At 43.0% G+C, this 23,568-nt stretch overlaps 1 protein-coding gene across 3 annotated transcripts; it reads left to right on the top strand.

Annotated features, from left to right (window-relative positions):
• Window positions 1-1,824: 1,824 nt before the first annotated feature.
• gja8b (gap junction protein alpha 8 paralog b) lies at window positions 1,825-6,290 on the top strand. 3 transcript variants are annotated; one of them, XM_072577871.1, is made up of 2 exons: window positions 1,825-1,895; window positions 2,559-6,290. In XM_072577871.1, the coding sequence occupies exon 2, from the start codon at window positions 2,566-2,568 to the stop codon at window positions 3,760-3,762; it is 1,197 nt and encodes a 398-aa protein (XP_072433972.1). In that variant the 5' UTR covers window positions 1,825-1,895; window positions 2,559-2,565; the 3' UTR covers window positions 3,763-6,290. The 3 variants fall into 3 exon arrangements, with proteins under 3 accessions (XP_072433972.1, XP_072433970.1, XP_072433971.1); XM_072577869.1 differs by lacking the exon at window positions 1,825-1,895 and adding an exon at window positions 2,121-2,220 and having other exon boundaries at window positions 2,559-6,289; XM_072577870.1 differs by lacking the exon at window positions 1,825-1,895 and adding an exon at window positions 2,274-2,329.
• The last annotated feature ends 17,278 nt before the right edge of the window (window positions 6,291-23,568 follow it).

Genomic DNA, 23,568 nt, shown 5'->3' with positions numbered 1-23,568 from the left:
AATGAGACAGCATAAATTTAAGGTGATGTGCAAACAAAACAAGGATATTATAATTAAAATGTGTTCACTCTGTGAGTAGTTAGAATATGGTGCAATGGATGTATTAGTTGTAAATGTGATGGAGGTATTTCAGTTGTGGCACTCAAGAGGATACTGGATGATTACTTGTGCAGAAATGATATGGAGAGATATGAGGAAAAGCCAGGAGGAGCCAGTGCAGGCATGATGGAACAATAGCCTCTTCTGCACCATCACAAATCTGTGTTTCTGTTCAATGGCATCAGGAGTTGCCTCATATATCTCTCTGCAATTGGTCACCAAGCCACAAAATTGCCAAGAGAAATGTGAAAGGGATCCAAGTGAGAGTGTAAATTGCTGAAGTGTACAGCTAAAAAGACAGGCAATATTTCATCAATATCAGCACTCCTGCTTGTTGGAGCTTCTTATAAGCAAATTGAGTGCTGATTTTCATATGTTACAGCAGTGACATTTCGAATACACTTGCTAGTTTTCTGCTTGGAAATGAAGATAACCCCCAAATCCCTCCAGCTATCTCTCTGTTTGAGACATTTTTATCAGTTTGTCCATGTTTTTTCCAACAGTTGCAGATGGAGTTACAACTTTGTTCATGGATGTTGATCCTTACTTGAGAATTCTTTAGACAGCAGGCATTGCCTCAGGCAGAATATCATATTTGTACTGTCTATTGATTGGAGATGCTAAAAGTCAACATTTTAGTCGTGTGCCTTTTAAATTCCACATTTGGTCTTTTAATCCTATGGCTTTATTTTACTGAACAGATAGAATTCCATCTATGATTGGTGTAGTCCAATCTCCGGGGAATTCTCAGGACAGAACACAGAGTGCAGTGAGCCGCAAAAGCCTCATCTTTACACAACAGAATCTCAGTAAAATCTCATCTGCAAGACTGTAGCACATTCCAGAGGAAATTGATTGACATAAATCTGGCATAATTTGGCTTAAGCTGGTACATGCACATGCCACCCTTTCGCCCTGAAAGGAGCTTCTAAAATAAAGGCTGGAATGAGTTTGACAACTCTAGACATCACGAATTTCGCTGCGCAAACTTCAAAGTGGCGGCAACAGGCTGGAAAAGCCGATGTGGATTGCGCGCTCAGGTGCCTGTTTAGCGCCGCAAAATTGAGGGGTATTGGAGAGAGCTGTCTTCGTGTTCTGGGGCAGTCCGTCTGATGCAGGAACAACCATAATACTGTGGCAGAGGCAGTTCGTGAGGCGTCTGAAAGAGAAATTTTCCGAGGGCGTTATTCGGCACCGTTTGATAGCTGGCACAAAACACATTATAATAACCAACTGCCATTAATTCATCCTCAATCCAGTTTCCAAAAACTTCAAATCTCTGCGCTTCCTCTGTGTTTGATATTCACGTGATGTTGTGGAGTCAGTTCCATGCAAATATGTGTTTCCGACAATGTGCCATCTGCAAATCAACAGCTTTTCTGTTTCCTTTCTGATTAAGTTATTGAAAATTATTTGTCACCTCATTTTACTGCAGTGCAGTTGACATTTGATATTAGAGTACATGTCATTAATGTGATTAACTTTAATAAACAATCTGGAGTGAGCAAGTTGTTTTGTTGGTAATTGCACGGTAAAGTGAGTTTGTAGCAAAAATAGAAATTGTTGGAGTAAAGCGGAGTCAACGTTTCGGGTCCAGTAACTAACCCAGTGTTCTCCAGCAGTTTTCCGTATTGTTTCAGATTTCCAGCCCGGGGACTTCGAAATCATTTCAAATATGTTTGAGCTAGTTGGAGCCGCGTAAAGTTTTTTTTTCAACTTGACGTGAAACCGAATATGCAGTTGTGTTTAGAATATGATGTGACTGGATAAGGCATTCCATAGGGGACGGTATCTAGGTGTGTAAATCAAATATATGTATTAACATATTTGCATGTGCAATATGTTGGTGTGTCCTTTTCAACTTTAACCTGGGTATATGCTCACTTTGTAAAACTGCAGGATGGTTTTGCAAATGGGGACACATACATTTCTGTGGACCATGCCTTCAACAAGGGTCATGTGAACTGTTGCTGGGCGTGACCCCACAGGTCTCCTGCTGTATGCTGCACGGTTTAAATATTGCTGAAACTAAATACCGAATGCTCAGAGCCCACCGTTTTCGAGCTGTGCGAGATCAGCCCGTATCAATCCCCAAACTGTGTCCCAGGATCCCAGCAACCAGTGAGTTTGAAGTTCAAATTGCCTTTACATCGGCAAGGTGCCAAACTAATGGTGGTGAAATTAACTTCGAGGAGGTGTTCGGTTGGAAAGCGCTATGTTTCCAGTTGTGGTTTGTGTGTTGTTTGTTCGGGCTTTTGGAATTAATTTATTTTGTCTTAAAAATAAACTTGCTTGCGGAAGTGTGGGAAACCAAGTGCAGGAGCGGGCGCGACAGATTTTTGATTGCGAGATAATGCATCGTTTGCAGTGAAGTAAAATTAACTGAATTACCACCCCTTCCCCCTCCCCACACCACCGTCCTTTCATTCAAACCAAATGTATTGTTTTCTTTAAAACAGGTGAGCAATGGGTGATTGGAGTTTCCTTGGGAATATTTTGGAGGAAGTGAATGAGCACTCCACTGTGATCGGGAGAGTGTGGCTGACAGTGTTGTTTATTTTCCGCATCCTTATCCTTGGCACGGCGGCCGAGTTCGTGTGGGGGGATGAGCAGTCTGACTTCGTTTGCAACACTCAGCAGCCGGGCTGTGAAAACGTCTGCTACGATGAAGCGTTCCCCATCTCGCACATCCGCCTCTGGGTACTGCAGATCATTTTCGTATCCACGCCGTCCCTGGTGTATGTGGGCCATGCGGTGCACCATGTCAGGATGGAAGAGAAGAGAAAGGACAGGGAAGAAGGGGACAGACAGCAGCACATGAACACTGAAAGGCTCCTCTTAGCTCCTGAAGAGGCTCTGAAAGACATCGGCAAGACCAACAAGAGATTTCGCCTGGAGGGGACCCTGCTGAGGACCTATATCTGCCACATCATTTTCAAAACCATCTTTGAGGTGGGTTTTGTGGTTGGTCAGTACTTCCTGTACGGGTTCCGCATCTTGCCCCTGTATCGCTGCGAAAGGTGGCCTTGCCCCAACTTTGTTGACTGCTTTGTCTCCAGGCCAACGGAGAAGACGATCTTTGTGATTTTCATGCTGGCCGTAGCCTCGGTGTCCCTCTTCCTGAATTTCGTGGAGGTAAGTCACCTGGGCTGGAAGAAGATCAGGTTTGCTTTCCGAGAGCCTGGCCAGCAGCCTGAAGCCTACCCAGAACCCAAGCCATACCATTCCATTGATGTTGCTTCGGTACCGAAAGCGAAAGGGTACAAGCTCCTGCAAGAGGACAAACCTACTCCCGCTTTCTTCCAACTGACAGCAGCTGGGGTAGACCTGAGCTCGGTGCCGTCCATCACCTATCCGGAGAAAGCAAAGGGTGTTGGCCCGGTAGATAACCTGGTAAAGATTCATAACGAGACTTTGCTGTCCTACCAACAACATGAAGATGCTGATCCCGAGCAGCAGGCTGAACCGGCGGTACAGGCTGAGCCCGAGCCCGAGCCCGATCCCGAGCCCGAGCCTGTCCCGCTCGCAGAACCCGAGGAAGAGGGAGAGAAGAGCGAATTGGAACCTCTGACAGCAGCCAATGAGAGCCTGGCGGATACACGGCCCCTCAGCAGATTGAGCAAAAGCAGCAGTCGAGCTCGCTCTGATGATTTAACTGTATGAGGTAAATACCCCTCCCCTACCAAGAGTGTTCGAGGAACCTCAGTGTAAAAACCACCGGGGAAACTGATAACCGGCCTGGACGAATTCTGCGAAGTCTTGAGAACAGATGCAATGAGCTCAAGACGGAAAAAAATGTTCAACTTTTCAGCCTTCGTTTTCACTGAATGGCATCGCAACAGTTACACAATAAGAAACCTTTAACGTCTTTAGAAGAACCAACAGGACCCCGGTGTTTTTGTTTTTTTTTAGATATTCTCGATGTTTAGTATCAAAAGTGTTCAAAGTATTTGCAACTACATGTATATTAACCAGACCGCTAACTCCCAAATCGATCTGGATCCGAATTCTCACACGTTGAGGTGTGTCATTGGGATGCAAAAGTGCCATTTGAAAGATCAGAGAATTTTAGGCTTTAATGATGTGTTCTCAGTTATTCTCGGTCTTTCATGACTGTGCAGTTAAACCTTTCATTCAGAAACTTGACCAACCCTTCAGCTGTGGAGTGTAGCAACCTTGTGATGACGATCATTTTGAGGAGAGTGGGGAGGGTGTCGCTTCGTAGCATCGGCAAATTCCTAGCCTCAGCAGAAATGCGACTCTCCTGTTGTTTTATAGAAAGGTCTTGGTTATTTAGGTAAATGTTTCCACACTAATACCCATTGCCAATCCACCCCACCCCTCCCCCTTCTTTGAATGGGAGTTTTGAACCATTTATGTACCGATAATTCGAATAAACTATAATAATTCAAGAAAGCAGTTCACCACCACTTTCTCCAGGGCAACTAGGGGCGGACAGTAAACGCACACATCCATTAATGATTTTTATTTTTAAAAAACACGCGTTTGTAGATTTCATTATAAAGTATCCCGCCCCGCACTCAGTGTCTATGCGTAGACATGTCTGGTACATTTACTGGAATTTACATTGCTTGCAGTATCCGCAAAAAAGCACACTTCACGTTTTTTCAAATATAATCAGCAATATCCGAGAAAACAGTCAAAAACCGAAATCTAGCTTGTCTACGGAGAGGGAGGGTTATCTGCCCTTTTTCCCTCATCCGTACAATATTTAAAAAGATGTAAATGTAACTGGCCCTGAAATCTACTCAACGGGTAGATTGCATCAAATTTGGACACAATTAGTTATGGCGCAAAATGTTCACATTCGAGTGCGAATGGTAATTTAGAAATGTTCAATATGTGAACAGTCAGCTGAACTTCGTCTCTACTAATACTTGAATTTTGGAGCTTTACAATCACTAGAATATTGAACAATAACTAAACTAATCCAAATCCTGGTGTTCTGGAATATTAGAACATCTTTATCATTGGATTCTACTGTAGCACTCAAATTGCTTAGACAAGGGCTAATGGTGCAGCTGCATCAAGTTGGTATAGTTAAGTGCTTCATTGAGGCACTAATGCAGTCTATGAACCTCAACTCATCTGAAAGGAACCTGGATTTGGACCTGAAGTACTGTAATCAGCAAAAGTAGGAGGCAGGTGCTGAAAAATGGACACAATGGGTAGAATGGCCTCCTTCTAAATTGTAAAATTCTATGCCAAATGGCCTATTTCTGTTCTGGAATATTTCTATAAATAGAAAAATGTGAACAGCATTTATAAGATGCAATCTCTTTTCACAAGAATATGGATGATTCTAATCCCAAAGAGGAATCAAGATTCCTGGGTGAAAGCAACAGATTGGGGATTGATGGAGTCAAGTGAATGCAGTACTCTGAGCTTTCATTGTGCAATACCCAACAGTGGCAATGATAAATAATCAGAAAAAGTCAGCTATCCTAGTTGAAAGACGTAAGTATACCCACAGTGCAACAGCAGGCTATTCAGCCCATTAAGTCCACACTGCCCCTCCAAAAAGCATCACACCCCACCTCTGTAACCCTGCATTTGCTATGGCTAATCCACCTAGCCTGCACATCCCAGCATACTGTGGGAAATTTCACATAACCAATCCACCTAGCCTGCCCATTTTTGGATTGAGGGAGGAAACTGGAGCACCCAGGGGAAACCCACACAGATACAGAATGTGCAAACTCCACAGAGTCAGTCACTCCAATCTGAAATCAAACCCAGGTCCCTGGTACTGTGAGGCAGTAGTGCTAACTGCTGAGCCATCATGCTGCCATAATAGTCACAACTATGATTGTTTATTAAATATTTGAGTAAACCTTTGATTTACTTTATTACCTCTCTGTCTAGTAATAATTCATCTTGTTTAACACTAAGAACTAAATTTTCACTAGTTCTTTGGATATTTAGATCATTGAGAGATTATTATTATGTACATTTCATCTTTGTCTGCCATCAAATGTTATATGCTCAAAACTTGCAAGAATGATATGCTCCAAATAAAGCATCATAAAAATGCAAAATACATGTTACAAATTGTGCTACCAATAACATAAGGTTTACAACTTGAGCTCTTTAGCCTGCTTTTAGTCATGTTATAACTTTAAATTTATAAATCAATCATGTTCAAAATAAAAAGTACATAATTTGTCTTATTACTACATTTAAAAATATACCCATTGTTGCCTTCATTACCTAAGTGCGTATGATAGACATTGGCATACAAAACCTACTTTTAAGACAGTCACAGTGTTACCTTCAAGGATGAGAGAGGCTCTTGTGGTGCACTGATGTTGTCCAGAAAATCTGTGTACAAATCTCACATTCCTCGGAGATAGAGGTTACAATGTGACTGCATAGGTTAATTCTATAATTTTATATCTGCGGACTTGAAGTGGCAATACTACACAGGCTTAAAAAGACTAACAAGGTTTATTGAAATATTGGATGTTTACATATTTGTATCTATAGTTTGCCTGGGGGTAATGATTGCTGCTTGGTAGCAGTAATATAGAATTAGATGTCCACTTCCAGGGACATAGGAAAAGAGCAGGGGAGTAACTTGAATTGGTAGTTCTTTCTGATAACCAGAGTTAACACAATGGACTGACTCATATTCTTTGTTGAATTTATCATGAATTTATTAAATACACAATTCTTTAGATGCTTGAGGTTCATTTAAATTTGCTATAGGAGGGAATAGTGGACAACAGCTGGGAACTCAAATCATTTTTGGTAGTCCCACCATCAGGAACAGCAGCATTCAAACTTTGGGACCCTTTAAGGTAAAGTTATCATAGTCACCATGTAAAGTTTTTTTTTCTTGCAACTCATGAAAATATTGGTTAGTGTTTTATTAAACTTTACAGGCACCATTAATATATTTGAAAACATCCTTATTCACAGTTATAGTTTGTCAACTCAGAATATAGGATTAGGCATAAAACAAATTTATACAAAATATACAAATGTTAAGTGCAAACTTGGCTGTTTTAGAAATTTGGATGGATGTAATGGGGATGCACTGTAGGTGTGGGATGATATGGGAGTTGGGAGGGGGGAGAAAGTCCAAAGATTACACAAGACTATAAGTGCAAGGTAGGCAACATGCCAAACTCACAGTAACTGTTTTCTGAAATTATTCAAGTGTGCAACTAGTACTGCCTTTCATTGCCTGCATGCATGTTCAGGGATTTGATGAAGGAAAGATATGCAACTAACACCTTTGGAAGAAATAGATACTACAAGCACGGCCTGTTGGACTACCACTTAAAATGGAAATGGCTGAAACCAGGAAGAAATGTTGCAGCTGTGGTGGTGTGTTTGAAAATGGGACCAGTGTGCAATCAGGCAAAAGGGCATCAACTCAACAGTGACTTGTACTCTCACCCCTAAGAAGTTTTTACCAAAGCTGAGTTATCAAGCCGTCCACTTGACAGCTTTAAGTAGATAATTTGAGTAACTAAGTGGACAGATTGGGACAGCAACAAGATCACCCTGGCATCACATGAGGCCCTCAAAAACCTTGGCACATGCCCAAAAATGACTTCCTGCTAGATTGCTGGGTGCATGGAAATATCATGACATCTTTCAGTCACCATTCCTTGGAAGTGGTTGCCAGTCCTCCTTCCTTGCCAGACTTGCACCCAGTGTCTTAACTGGTGTCACTCAGCCAGGAGCGCAGACTATTGCAGTCTTCATTCAGGATCCTGTCAGATGGAGAAGACCCAGACCTGCTGGAGGGAATATAATAGCCTCAGCAGTTTTTTCTTCTACAATCAGACAGTCATATCAGTACAGAGCACAGAAACAGGCCCTTCAGCCTAACTCATGTATGTTAACCAGGCTTCCTAAATTGACTTAATCCTAATTGTCTCACATCCCTCTAAACCTTTCCCAAATGTGTACCTGTTCTCTCTCTCTCTCTCTCACACACACATACACATCTTAAACCTGTAGTTTACCTGTAGTTTAGACTCCCCAATCATGGGGAAAACATTTTTGTTATTAGTCCTGACTGAAATGAGGTCAGCCAGGTGGATCTTATCGATTATGAGTTCCCTCATTGGGCCTGACAGATATAAACAGGAGTGTCAGTGGTTCTGCTTACTTAAGAAGCTGACTCTGAACTAGTTGGGTCAGTGTCATATATTGTGCACATCTGGAGAAAGGGTGACTTGGCAACAGGTTACTGGCCTTCATGGAGTTATTTCAATGGCATTGAGAAAGAAACATGACCCTCAAGAAATTTACTCGCAACAGTTGTCTTTGAGTTAGAATACGCATTTCTGCCATCATGACTCTATTTAGAAAGCTTGACTGATTCAATTCTGCTTTTGAAGACTGGACCCATTATGTGGAAAGAATGTGTTGTTTTGTACAGGCAAATGACAATGGGGCAGGTGGAAAGCAATGAGTAATCATTCTGACTGCTTGCAGAACTGCAGCATTTTGATAAAAGGGCTTAACGTTTCCAGAGGCACCAGAAACTAAAACCTTAAGAGTTGATGGTTTTAACTAAGGATTATTATGAACCCAATAAGCTTACTCTAATTCTGAGATGTTATCAGTTTTACTTGGTAGTTTGAGAACGAGGGAATCTGCACCTGGGATTTTTGTCGGGGTTAAGATAACTGGCAGAGGGATGTGATTTTTTTTGTTTAACTGGAAGTGAGTTGCTGAAAGGCTGTGTAGTATGTGGGATTAATGATGTGATCATGCAAGAGTGCCTATTAGCTGAAAACTGACTGGACTTCAATCAAGCACTACAACTGGCTTTATCATTAGGAAATGTGACAAGTGAGTTATGAGTTGTCACGAGTTATGCAAGTTGTTATGAGTTACAAGATATTTCAACAGAAGTGGACACCTTCTTCAGGGCAATTGAGCTTGTGGAATACCACTTGAGTGAACACAATTACATAGCCTCAATCAGATCATACCCTGAACAGGGGAATGCCAGATCAGCTCACAGTAAAACCCCATAACAAAGCCAAGGCTTGGCAAAATGGTAAAAATTTTCTTCAGGATCCAGATGGCAGACAATTGATTTGCTATCAGTATGTGCATTCCAGACAGCAAGAGAGTCCCATTTGGTCTGATCTGAGTAAGACAGCTCATAGCCTGATACACATCCTGTGAGTGTAACCTGTATGCTGTCCAAGGTATTTCTTTCACCCAATGATCTGTATTTCCTTGCATATTATGATCAGCTTATACTGCTTACAAACAAATTCTTTTCACTGTATTTAGGTGCACAGGACAATAAATCAAATCAAATCAAATCAAACGTTTGTGGTCTTTACCAAAATTTGCTCTGATGTCCAACCCTTAAGTTTTCATAAACCTCAGTCAGGCTGAGATATACTGGGGAACCCCTACAGCTTAATGATACAACTTCGGTTCTGGTCTCGTATGAGAAGCAGCAGCTTCAATTACCACTGATTGTAGTAAAAGACTCAGGTCCAAACATCCTCATAAAACTTTTCTGCACCCTCTCCAAAGTGTCCACATCCTTTTGTAATTGGATAACCAGAACTGTACATAGTATTCTAAATGCAGCTAAAGCAAAGTCTTGTACAATTTTAACATAACCTGCCAGTTCTTATACTCAATGCCACGTTCAATGAAGGCAAGCATAACATATGCTTTCTTGACAACTCTATCCACCTGTGGACCCACCTTCAGGGTACTATGGACCTGAACTCCCACATCTCTCTGCTCATCAATGTTTCCCAAGACTCTTCCATTTACAGTGTAATTCAATGAATTAGACCTCCCAAAATGTATCACTTCACATTCCTGGATTGACCTCCATCTGTCACTTCTCTGCCCAACTCACCAGTCTATCTATATTCTCCTGTATTATTTGACAGTCCCCTATGCTTTCTGCTACTCCACCAATCTTCGTGTCATCCGCAAACTTACTAACCAGACGACCACCAGATCATTTATGTATATCACAAACAACAGTGGCCCTAGCACTGATCCCTGTGGAACACCACTGGTCACCTTTCTCCATTTTGAGAAACTCCCTTCAACTACTACTCTCTGTCTCCTTTTGTTCAACCAGTTCTTTATCCACCGAGCTTGCATACCATGTGACTTCACTTTCTCCATTAGTTTACCATGGGGAACCTTATCAAATGCCAAAGATGTTCGTGTATATGACATCTACAGCCTTTCCTTCATTTATCAACTTGGTCACTTCCTCAAAGAACTCTGTTAAGTTGGTAAGGCACGATCTCCCCCACACAAAACAGTGTTGCCTATCACTGATAACCCCATTCCCTTCCAAATATAAATAGATCCTATCCTTCAGTACCCTCTCCAGCAACTTTGCCACCACTGACATCAGGCTTACTGGTCTGCAGTTACCTGGAATATCCCTACTACCCTTCTTGAACAGAGGGATCAACATTAGCAACTCTTCAGTCCTCGGCACTTCACCTGTGTTTAAGGATGCGACAAAGATATGTGTCAGGACCCCAGCTATTTCCTCTCTCGCTTCCCTCAGCAACCTGGGATGGATTCCATCTGGCCTTAATATCTACCTTAATATCCTTTATATTAAGGATTTATCTACCTTAATATCCTTTAGCCTACCCAACACATCCTCCCTCCTTATGTCAACGTGATCCAGAGTTAACAAACTTCTATTTCTAATCTCAACATTTATCATGTTCCTCTCCTCAGTGAACACAGATGCAAAGTAATCATTGAGAATCTCACCCATTTTCTCAGGTTCAATACACAACCCTCCTTCCTTATTCTTTAGTGGACCAACCCTTTTGCTTTTTATATATGAATAAAAGGCCTTGGGATTCTCCTTAATTCTGCTTGCTAAAGCTATTTCACGACTCCTTTTAGCCCACTTGATTCTTCATTTAAGATTGGTCCTACTCTCACAATATTCCTCCAAGGCCTGTTCTGTTCTTAGCTGCCTGGACTTTAAGTAAGCTTCCCTTTTTCTCTTGGCTAGTCGCACAATTTCTCCTGTCATCTACACTTCACAAATCTTGCCTTTCCTATGCCTTTTTTTCAAAGGGTCATGCCTATCCTGTACTATCTTCGATCTATCTTCGAAAGCCTCTCACATATCAAATGTGGATTTCCCTTCGAATAGCTGCCCCCACTCCACATCTCCCAGCTCCTGCCAAATTTTGACATTATTGGCCTTGGCCCATTTAGTACTCTTCCCGGGGGACCACGCTCATCTTTGTCTACGAGTATTCTAAAACTTACAGAATTGTGTTCACTATTCCCAAAGAAATCCCCCACAGCAAATTCTACCACCTGGCCTGGCATATTCCCCAACACCAGGTCCAATATGGCCCCTTACTACTCTAAAAAACTTTCCTGGATGCTCCTTACAAATTCTGTCCCAACCAGACCTTTGACATTAAGTGTATCTCAGTCAATGTTGGGAAAATTAAAATCTCCCAACATCACCACCCTGTTGCTTCTATATTTTTTCCATAATCTGTTCACTTATTTGTTTGTCATGCTCATTGTTGGGTGGCCTGTAGTACAGCCCCAACAATATAACTGTACTGTAACTCCATAGTGTCCTCCTTTAGCACAGCCATGATATTATCCATGACCAGCAATGCAACTCCTCCCTCCCTTTTACTTCCCTCCATGTCCTGTCAGAAGCATCTGCATCCTGGAACATTTAGTTGCCAATCATGCCCTTCCTTCAAGCAAGTCTCTGTGATCACAATAACATCATACTTCCAGGCACCAATCCAAGCCCTGAGTTCATCGACCTTACCAATTATACTGCTTGCATTAAAGCATATGCACCTCAGACCACCAGTTCCTTTGCATTCATCTGCTCTCTGCCTACTCTTCCCCTTGGTAATGCTAACTTCATGATCCTGTTCCTTACGGTCTCTCATTTTCACCTCACTGTTTACTAGTCTTCTCTTCTGGTTCCCAGCCCCCTACTACATTAGTTTAAACCCTTTCTAACAGCAGTAGCAAAAACTCTCCCAAACACGTTATTCCAGTCTGGTTCAAGTGTAGACCATCCAATTTGTAATAACCCCACCTTCCCTTCCCCAGAACCATCCCAATATCCCATGAATCTGAAACCCTCCCTCCTATTTCATCCCTCAAGCCATGTGTTCATCCTGCCTATTCTTTCACTTCTACCCTGGCTAGCATGTGGCACTGGGAGACATGTACAGCATGGAAACAGAGCCTTCAGTTCAACATGTCCATGCCGACCAGATATCCTAAAATAATTTAGTCTCATTTGCCAGCAATTTATCCATATCCCTCCAACCCTTCTTATTCACATACCCTTCCAGATGTCTTTTAAATGTTGGAATTTTACCAGCCTCTACCACTTTCAATGACAGCTCATTCCATACATGCACCACCACCTGCATGAAAATGTTGCTCCTCAAATCCCTTTTAAATCTTTCCCCTCTCCACCTAAACCTATGCCCTCTAATTTTGAACTCCCCTATCCTGGGGAAAAAACATTGGCTATTCACACTACACATATCCCTCATGATTTTATAAACTTCTGTAAGGTCATCCCTCAGCCTGTGGTGCTCCAGAGAAAATAGCCTCAGCCTATAACTAAAACCCTCCAACCCTGGCAACATCCTTGTAAATCTTTTCTGAACCCGTTCAAGTTTCACAACATTCTTCCTATTTAATTCCCTGAGACTAGAATTGAATGCAGTATTCCAAAAGTGACCTAACATAATGTCTTGTACAACCCTCAATTGACCTCCTAACTCCTACACTCTGACTAATAAACTATCCTGTCTACCTGCAACTCCACTTTTGAGGAAATATGAACCTGCTCTCCAAGGTCCCTTTGTTAGGCAACACTCCCCAGGAGCTCATCATTGATTGTGTAAGTTCTGTCCTGATTTGCCCTATCCAAAATGTAGACCCTCACATTTTGTCTAGACTAAACTCCATCTGCCACTCCTCGACCCATCAGCCCATCTGATCAAGATCCTATTGTACTCTGAGGTAGCATTCTCCACTGTCCACGACAACACCAATGTTGGTGTCATCTGCAAATTTACTAACCAAACTGCCTTTATTCACATCCAAGTCATTTATATAGAAGACAAAAAGCAGTGGACCCAGCACTGAACTCTGCGGCATACTGCTGGTCACAGGCTTCCAGTCTGAAAAGCATCCCTCCACCACCAACCTCTGTCTTCTACATCTGACCACTTTTGTATCTAGATGGCTAGTTCTCCCTGTATTCTATGTGATCTAACCTTGTTAACCAATTTATCATGCAGAACCTTGTTGGACACCTTACTGAACTACATATAGACAACGTCCATTGCTCTACCCTCATCATTCCTCTTCATCGCTTCTTTAAAAAAACTCAAGTTAGTGATAGACAAAGCCATGTTGACTATCCCTAATCAGTCCTTGCCTTTTCAAATACATGTAAACCCTGTGCCTCAGAATCCCCTCCAACAATTTGCCTACCACTGATGTCAGGCTCACTGGTCTATAATGCCCTGACTTTTCATTACCACCTTTCTTAAATAATTGCACCACATTAGTCAACCTCCAGTCCTCCGGCATCTCACCTATGGTTATCGGTGATACAAATATATCTCAGCAAGGGGCCCAGCAATCACTTTCCCTCCTTCCCACAAAGTTATAAGGTACACCTGATCAGGTTCTGGGTATTAATCCACTAATATGCATTTTAAGCCACCCAACACCACCTCCTCTGTAATATGGACACTTTTGAAGATAGAACATAGAACATAGAACATAGAAGAATACAGCGCAGTACAGGCCCTTCGGCCCTCGATGTTGCGCCGATCAAAGCCCACCTAACCTACACTAACCCACTATCCTCCATATACCTATCCAATGCCCGCTTAAATACCCATAAAGAGGGAGAGTCCACCACTGCTACTGGCAGGGCATTCCATGAACTCACAACCCGCTGAGTGAAGAACCTACCCCTAACATCAGTCCTATATCTACCCCCCCTTAATTTAAAGCTATGCCCCCTTGTAATAGCTGACTCCATACATGGAAAAAGGTTCTCACTGTCAACCCTATCTAACCCCCTGATCATCTTGTACACCTCTATCAAGTCACCCCGAAACCTTCTTTTCTCCAATGAAAACAACCCCAAATGCCTCAGCCTTTCCTCATAGGATCTTCCTACCATACCAGGCAACATCCTGGTAAACTTCCTCTGCACCCGTTCCAGTGCCTCCACATCCTTCCTATAGTATGGCGACCAAAACTGTACACAATATTCCAGATGCGGCCGCACCAGAGTCTTATACAACTGCTGCATGACCTCAGGACTCCGGAACTCAATTCCTCTACCAATAAAAGCCAGTACGCCATATGCCTTCTTCACTGCACTATTTACCTGGGTGGCAACTTTCAGAGATCTGTGTACATGGACACCAAGATCCCTCTGCTCTTCCACACTACCAAGTATCCGACCATTAGCCCAGTACCCCATCTTTTTGTTACTCTTACCAAAGTGAATCACCTCACACTTAGCTACATTGAACTCCATTTGCCACCTTTCTGCCCAGCTCTGCAGCTTCTCTATATCCCGCTGTAACCTGCCATATCCTTCCTCACTGTCAACAACTCCACCGACTTTCGTATCATCCACAAACTTGCTCACCAAACCTTTTAACCCTTCCTCCAGGTCATTTATAAAAATGACAAACAGCAATGGTGCCAAAACAGATCCTTGCAGAACACCGCTAGTGACGGCACTCCAAGATGAACCTTTGCCATCAACTACTACCCTCTGTCTTCTTCCAGCCAGCCAATTCCTAATCCAAACCTCTAACTCACCCTCAATGCCATATCTCTGTATTTTCTGCAGTAGCCTACCATGGGGTACCTTATCAAACGCCTTACTAAAATCCATATATACCACATCTACCGCTTTCCCCTCATCTACCTCCTTAGTCACCTTCTCAAAGAATTCAATAAGGTTTGTGAGGCACGACCTGCCCTTCACAAAACCATGCTGACTATCCTTGATCACATTCTTATCCAGATGTGCATAAATCCTATCCCTTACAATTCTCTCTAAGACTTTGCCCACAACAGAAGTGAGACTCACTGGCCTATAGTTACTAGGATTATCCCTACTCCCCTTCTTGAACAAGGGAACCACGTTTGCTAGCCTCCAGTCCTCTGGCACTACTCCTGTAGACAAAGAGGACACAAAAATCAAGGCCAATGGCTCTGCAATCTCCTCCCTTGCTTCCCAGAGAATCCTAGGATAAATGCCATCAGGCCCAGGGGACTTATCTATTTTCACCCTTGCCAGAATTTCCAACACCTCTTCTCTACATATCTCAAAGCCATCCATTCTACTTATTCGTGCCTCAGTATTCATATCGACAACAATGTCCTGTTCCTGAGTGAATACTGACGAAAAGTATTCATTCAGTGCCTTCCCAATCTCTTCAGCCTCCACACGCAACTTCCCATTACTATCCTTGATTGGACCTATTCCTACCCTAGTCATTCTTTTATTCCTAACATACCTATAGAAAGCCTTAGGGTTTTCCCTAATCCTACCAACTAAGGACCTTTCATGTCCCCTCCTTGCTGCTCTTAGCTCTCTCTTCAGGTCCTTCCGGGCTACCTTATAACTCTCAATCGCCCCTATTGAACCTTCACGCCTCATCTTTACAAAGGCCGCCCTCTTTCATTTAACAAGGGATTCCAATTCCTTATTAAACCACGGCTCCCTCACACGACCCTTTCCTCCCTGCCTGATAGGTACGTACTTATCAAGGACACTCAATAGTTGCTCCTTGAACAAGTTCCACATATCAATTACGCTCTTGCCTTGGAATCTACTTTTCCAATCCACACCTCCTAAGTCATGCCTCACCGCATCATAATTTCCTTGCCCCCAGCTATAACTCTTGCCCTGTAGTACACACTTATCCCTCTCCATCACTAGAATAAAAATCACCGAATTGTGGTCACTGTCCCCAAAGTGCTCACCGACCTCTAGTTCTAATACCTAGCCTGGTTCGTTACCCAGAACCAAATCCAGTATGGCCTCACCTCTTGTTGGCTTATCTACATATTGTGTCAGGAAACTCTCCTGCACACATTGGACAAACACTGACCCATCTAACGAACTTGAGCTATAGCTTTCCCAATCAATATCAGGAAAGTTAAAGTCCCCCATAATAACCACCCTATTACTGTCACTCTTCTCCTGAATCATCTTCGCAATCCTTTCTTCAACGATTCTAGGACTATTAGGAGGCCTGTAAAAGACTCCTAACAGGGTGACCTCACCTCTCCTATTCCTAACCTCAACCCAAACTACCTCAGATGGCAAATCTTCGTCCATCTTCCTTTCCACCGCTGTAATACTATCTTTGACAAGCAAAGCCACACCCCCCCCTCTTTTACCCCCACCTCTGACCCTACTAAAACATTTAAACCCTGTAACCTGCAACAGCCAATCCTGTCCCTGATCTAGCCATGTCTCCGTAATAGCCACAACATCGAAGTCCCAGGTACCAACCCACGCTGCAAGTTCACCTACCTTATTTCGTATACTTCTGGCATTAAAGTATACACACTTCAAGCCACTCTTCTGTTTACAGGCACCCTCCTTTAAGATTGATGCCATATTCCTAACCTCCCTACACTCCAGGTCCTGCACCCTAAAGCTACAGTCTGGGTTCCCATGCCCCTGCAGAGTTAGTTTAAACCACCCCCAGGAGCACTAGCAAACCTCCCCCCAAGGATACTGGTGCCCCTCAGGTTCAGGTGCAGACCATCCTGTTTATAGAGGTCCCACCTTCCCCAGAAAGAACCCCAGTTATCCAAGTACCGAAATCCCTCCCTCCTGCACCATCCCTGTAGCCACGCATTTAACTGTTCTCTCTCCCTATTCCTCGACTCTCTATCACGTGGCACGGGTAACAAACCAGAGACAACAACTCTGTTCGTTCTAACTCTGAGCTTCCAACCTAGCTCCCTAAAAGCCTGTCTAACATCCTCAGCACTCCTCCTACCTATGTCATTGGTGCCAATATGGACCACGACTTCAGGCTGCTCCCCCTCCCCCTTAAGGACCCGGAAAACACGATCAGAGACATCACGTACCCTTGCACCTGGGAGGCAACATACCAAACGTGAGTCTCTCTCGTTCCCACAAAACCGCCTATCTGTGCCCCGAACTATCGAGTCCCCAATTATTATTGCTCTGCTCTTCTCCACCCTTCCCTTCTGAGTAGCGGGGACAGGCTCCGTGCCAGAGGCCTGATCCCCGTCACTTACCCCTGGTAAGTCGTCCCCCCCACAAGTATCCAAAACGGTATACTTGTTCTTGAGGGGAACGGCCGCAGGGGGTCCCTGCACTGGCTGCTTCCTCACAGTCCCCCTCACTGTCACCCATCTATCTGCCATCTTTGGAGTTACTACTTCCCTATAGCTCCGATCTATGACCCCCTCTGCCTCCCGAATGATCCGAAGCTCATCCAACTCCAGCTCCAGTTCCCTAACACAGTCTTGGAGGAGCTGGAGATAGGTGCACTTCCTGCAAGTGTAATCAGCAGGGATGTCCATGGCATCCCTCACCTCATACATGTTGCAGGAGGAACATTGCACTGCCTTCACTGCCATCCCTCTAAAGCTAACCTTTATTTTAAAACAAAACTGGGTCTAAAGAATACAACAAGCAAAATTCAGCACTTACCTACTTACCACAACGGATCTTATTATTAGGTTAGAGGAGGAGGGCGGGTGGGAGGCACTACCTCCGTAGTGCCTCGGGTTCTTCAGCTGCGCGCTTTTAAAGGGGAAACAAACCTACCCAGATAAGCTTACGCTCTACCTGCTTCCGGGTCTCGGCTGCCTCTCTGGTCGTCGTCACTTCCCCCTGCTGCTCCCGCTCTTTCTGTGAAGACAGAGTGAAAAAAAAACACCGCTGCCCGCTACCGGTCAGTACTTTTAAAACAAACAGTCTTACCTTAGCTGCTGCTCGCACTCAAAGATATCATTATTTAATTCCCCAAGCTCTCTAGCTTTCATATCCTTCTCCACTCAATGTAAGGTCATGAAGAGTTCCACAGTTTTGACCCAGTAACCGCTGAATAAATGGTGATATATATTTTGAGTCAGGATAGTTGTGACCTGAAATAAAATTTTCAGCTGGTTGCATTCCAATATACACTGCTGGAAAGTGCTGTCTTGGGGGTTAGTGAGTTGCTGTAGTGCACACTTTAGGTAGTACATACTACTGTCACTATGCATCAGCGGTGAAGGGAGTGGATATTAAAGGTGATGGATGAGGTGCCAATCAAGTGACTGCTTTGTTTTGGATGGCATTGAGCTTCTTGAGTCTTTTTGCTGGAGGTTACATATTGCACTCCTGACTCATATCTTTCGGAATGTACTGAGCAATGTGTCAAGAGATTCTTTGCAGGATACCCTACCTCAGGCCTGGATTTCCAGTCACAGTTTTGTTCTGATTAATTCATGGGCTTTGGGTGTCACTGATAATTTATTGCCCATCTCTAATTGTCCAGAGGGGAGTCAACTAAATTGCTGTGTGTCTGGAGTCACATGTTGCTGGACAAGGTAAGGACAACAATTTCTTTCACTGAAGAACACTAGTGAACCATAGAGTCACAGAGTCATAGAGATATACAGCATGGAAACAGACCATTCAGTCCAACCTGTCCATGCTGACCAGATATCCCAACCCAATCTAGTCCCACCTGCCAGCACCTGGCCCTTATCCCACCAAACCCTTCCTATTCATATACCCATCCAAATGCCTCTTAAATGTTGCAATTGTACCAGTCTCCACCACATCCTCTGGCAGCTCATTCCATACCCATACCACCCTCTGTGTGAAAATGTTGCCCCTTAGGTCTCTTTTATATCTTTCCCCTCTCACCCTACACTTATGCCCTCTAGTTCTGGACCCCCCGACCCCAGGGAAAAGACTTTGCCTATTTATTCTATCCATGCCCCTCATAATTTTGTAAACCTCTATCACCCCTCAACCTCTGATACTTCAGGGAAAACAGCCCCCAGCCTGTTCAGTCTCTCCCTATAGCTCAAATTCTCCAACCCTGCCACCATCCTTGTAAATCTTTTCTGAACCCTTTCAAGTTTCACAACATCTTTCCGATAGGAAGGAGACCAGAATTGCACACAATATTCCAACAGTGGCCTAACCAATGTCCTGTACAGGAGCAACATGACCTCTCAACTCCTGTACTCAATACTCAGACCAATAAAAGAAAGCATACCAAACGCCTTCATCACTATCCTATCTACCTGTGACTCCACTTTCAAGGAGCTATGAACCTGCACTCCAAGGTCTCTTTGTTCAGCAACACTCCCTAGGACCTTACCATTAAGTGTATAAGTCCTGCTAAGATTTGCTTTCCCAAAAAGCACCATCTCGCACTTATCTGAATTAAACTCCATCTGCCACTTCTCAGCCCATTGGCCCATCTGGTCCAGATCCTATTGTAATCTAAGGCAACCTTCTTTGCTGTCCACTACACCTCCAATTTTGGTGTCATCTGCAAACTTACTAACTGTACCTCTTATGCTCACATCCAAATCATTTATGTAAATGACAAAAAGTAGAGGACCCAGCACCAATCCTTGTGGCACTCCACTGGCCACAGGCCTCCAATCTGAAAAACAATCCTCCGCCACCACCCTCTGTCTTCTACCTTTGAGCCAGTTCTGTTATCAAATGGCTAGTTTTCCCTGTATTCCATGAGATCTAACCTTGCTAATCAGTCTCCCATGGGGAACCTTGCCAAACGCCTTACTGAACTCCATATAGATCACATCTACTGCTCTGCCCTCATCAATCATCTTTGTTACTTCTTCAAAAAACTCAATCAAGTTTGTGAGACATGATTTCCCACGCACAAAGCCATGGTGACTATCCCTAATCAGTCATTGCCTTTCCAAAAACGTGTACATCCTGTCCCTCAGGATTCCCTCCAACAACTTGCCCACCACCGACGTCAGGCTCACTGGTCTATAGTTCCCTGGCTTTTCCTTACTACCCTTCTTAAACATTGGCACCACGTTTGCCAACCTCCAGTCTTCCAGCACCTCACGGTGATTATCGATGATACAAGTATCTCAGCAAGAGGCCCAGCAATCACTTCTCTAGCTTCCCACAGAGTTTTCAGGTACACCACCTGATCAGGTCCTGGGGACTTATCCACCTTTACCTGTTTCAAGAAATCCAGCACTTCCTGCTCTGTAATCTGGATATTTTGCAAGAAGTCACCATCTATTTCCCTACATTCTATATCTTCCCTATCCTTTTCCACAGTAAATACTGATACAAAATACTCATTTAGTATCTCCCCCATTTTCTGCAGCTCCACACAAAGGCCGCCTTGCTGATCTTTGAGGGGCCCTATTCTCTCCCTCGTTACCCTTTCATCCTTAATGTATTTGTAAAAACCCTTTAGATTCTCCTTAATTGACACTGGATTTGTAGTTGTCTTTAGATGATAATTCCAGATTTTAAAAATTGAATTCAAATTCAAACATTACAAAGCTCAGAGGCATAGAAGGATCTTGGGTTCTTGTCTGTAGATCCCTGAAAGTTGTACAACAGGTTAATGGAGTAATTCTAATGGCATATAGAATGCTTGCCGTTATCAGTTGTCATGATGTGGAGGTGCTAGTGTTGGATTGGGGTGGACAAAGTTAAAAATCACACACACCAGGCTATAATCCAACAGGTTTATTTGAAAGTATGAGCTTTCGGAGTGCTGCTCCTTCATCAAGTAGCTGTGGAGCAGGACTATCAGACACAGAATTTATCGCAAAAGATTGGTGTAATTCAACTGAAATTATATCAACTGAAATGATATATTGAACAAACCTAGATTGCTGTTAAGTCATTCATCTTTTAGGATGGGTTGCAGGTTTCGGTTTATTAATATGTAAATTCCAGAACTTCTTTTAAGTCATATTCTTGAGACAACTTAAGGTTTTATTAAAAAAAGGTGACATCTCAGCTCAGACATTGCATTAAAAGTGTAAGGTTAGACTTTGTCTGTATCCTAACCTGAGTCAGACTGGTTCTATTTCCAATGTAGGAATTGATAAAATGTCACATGGACTGACTGCCTACAGATTGTGTGCTGTTTTTATCAGTAGTGGCATTGATATTAAAAACAAGGAAGTCATATTAGAGCTGTACAGAACTTTGGTTTGGCTAAAGTTGCAATACTGTGTGCAGTTCTGCACACAGGATAGGAAGGATGTGATTGCTCTGGAGCACGCACAGGAGATTTACTAGGATGTTGACTGGACAAGCTTATGTTGATTTCTCTGGAGCAGAGAATGTTGAGGTGTATATAATTATGAGGAGCATGGACAAGGTGAATAGAAAGCAGCTGGTCCCCTGAGTAAAAGGGTGCTGTCTGGAACAGGGTGTCTCTAAAAACCTGCAGACTCCTCGACCAATGTACGCAGAATTACTTTACACAAGTATCGGGAAGGGACTACACCACATGAGTCTGCAGTCAGTAAACCATGTGACAACTTTATTTGAAATCATCAAAGATTAAAAGTTAAACTTTATATTTTTAATAACCCTATATCAAACTATCCAATTCTTTAGAAACCTAAAGTGTGTCCCAGATGTTCGTAACTTGTGATGGTATGTCAAATTGTTCAATCTTTTCCTCTCTTACGGGTTGACTATCTCCCTGGTTGGACAGTAAGCTGCTCTAATCACTGCTGTATCCCAATGTACCTTTAGATAGGCTGGAGATTGGGGTACCCCAAGTCCTGCTGAGCTGGGTTCTTACACCCTCCTAGCTAACTTTTGGAACTTTCTAAGAACTTGACCAATCAGAGGTATCAAATTAATTGGTCTTATCACTTTGTAATGCTGCTAATGGCTCTCAATGTCTTGCTATACAGTGATCCCTTGATGTGTCTGCTCTTGGTCCTGGAAGTCTGGTTTTGTCCCAAATATACATCCGGTCTTGGCCTTACTGAGACATGTCTGCCCCAAGCATCTTGTGTTGCTTGTCAGGAAGGGTTAAATTGCCTTTTTATATTTCCTAATGTTTTCTGTTGCCTCTCTGGTTTCAATTGTCTGGGATTGAATCTTACAAGGACATGTCCTGAGGTGGAATTGTCTCATGTGCCTACCTTGACTCAGACATTCCCATCATACTTTGCTTTTTGGCCAATTTTGTAATCCTGTTTATTTCAGTTACTGTGCCTGTATTTCTGGCCGCCTTTCTTCACAATTTTTATTTCATTTGAGCAGTCCTAGGCTGCTACAAGGGTCAATAGCAAGGGGCATAATTTTAAAGAGAAAGGCAGGAGCTTTAGAGAGGATTTGAGGAAACTTTTTTTTTTGAAAGTCAGAAATGCACTGCCAAGGGGGGTAGTTCTACTGGGTTTCCTCACAATCTTTAAAAAGTATTTGGATGAGCAATTGAGGTGTCATAACATTTAAAACTATGGGCCTAGTGCAGGAAAGAAAATCAAGTGTAGGCTGCATAGCTATGTTGGCAGTACAGACTTGATTGGCTGAAAAATCTTCTGTATGATCACATGAAATTCTGCTGTCCATACAACAGGATAGGATTGGATGCTGAGTCCCAGAAAATTAGCTGGTTTTCCAAATGAATAGTTCAATGTTAATATCATTAGACCATCACCTTCCCCTAGTGTAAATTAACCAGCTGGTCCAGTGAAAGTTCTGGACAATACAGTCCCCAGTATTTTGATATTTTGTTAAATGCTAATGGCATTGATTTTTAAGAATTAATTCATGGGATGTTAGCATCTATTACATGGCCAACATCTATTACTTATCCTTGAATTGTCCGTAGGCCAGTTAAGAATTGTAGCATCCCTATAGTGCAGATGGCGACTATTTAGCCTACCTAGCCTGCACTCTATAAGGCAACTTAGCATAGCCAACCCACATGTAGTCTAGACCAGGTAAGGACAGCAATTTGTTTCCCTAAAGAACATTCTTCAATCAGAAGGAGTTTCCCCATCAATTGACAATCATTTTATGATCATTAGGTTCTTAATTCCAGATATTATTGAAATTAAATTCCACCATCTCCAATGGCATGATTTGTATTTGGGTCCCCAAACTATTATCTAAGTCTCTGGATTAATAGTCTGGCAATAATGCCACTGGACATTCCCAGTTGACCTCTCCTGTTAAACATGATCATTGTCTGACACGTGTGTGGTACAGATGTTATCTGCCAATTATCAGCCTGAGTCTGAATGTTGGCAATGTTTTGTTATAGGCTGGCATGAACTGCCCTGATATTCTTAGAGTTCTGGGTGGAACTGAACATTGTGAGCATTTCCATTTCTGATCTTATGATAGAGGTAAGATCATTGAGGAAGCAACTGAAGATGGTTGGGCCTGGG

Source organism: Chiloscyllium punctatum, chromosome 9 (genome assembly GCF_047496795.1).
Source record: "Chiloscyllium punctatum isolate Juve2018m chromosome 9, sChiPun1.3, whole genome shotgun sequence".
In the NCBI taxonomy this organism is placed as follows: domain Eukaryota; kingdom Metazoa; phylum Chordata; class Chondrichthyes; order Orectolobiformes; family Hemiscylliidae; genus Chiloscyllium; species Chiloscyllium punctatum.
The sequence above is the reverse complement of the archived record's forward strand: the minus strand, read 5'-3'. Positions and strand labels throughout refer to the sequence as shown.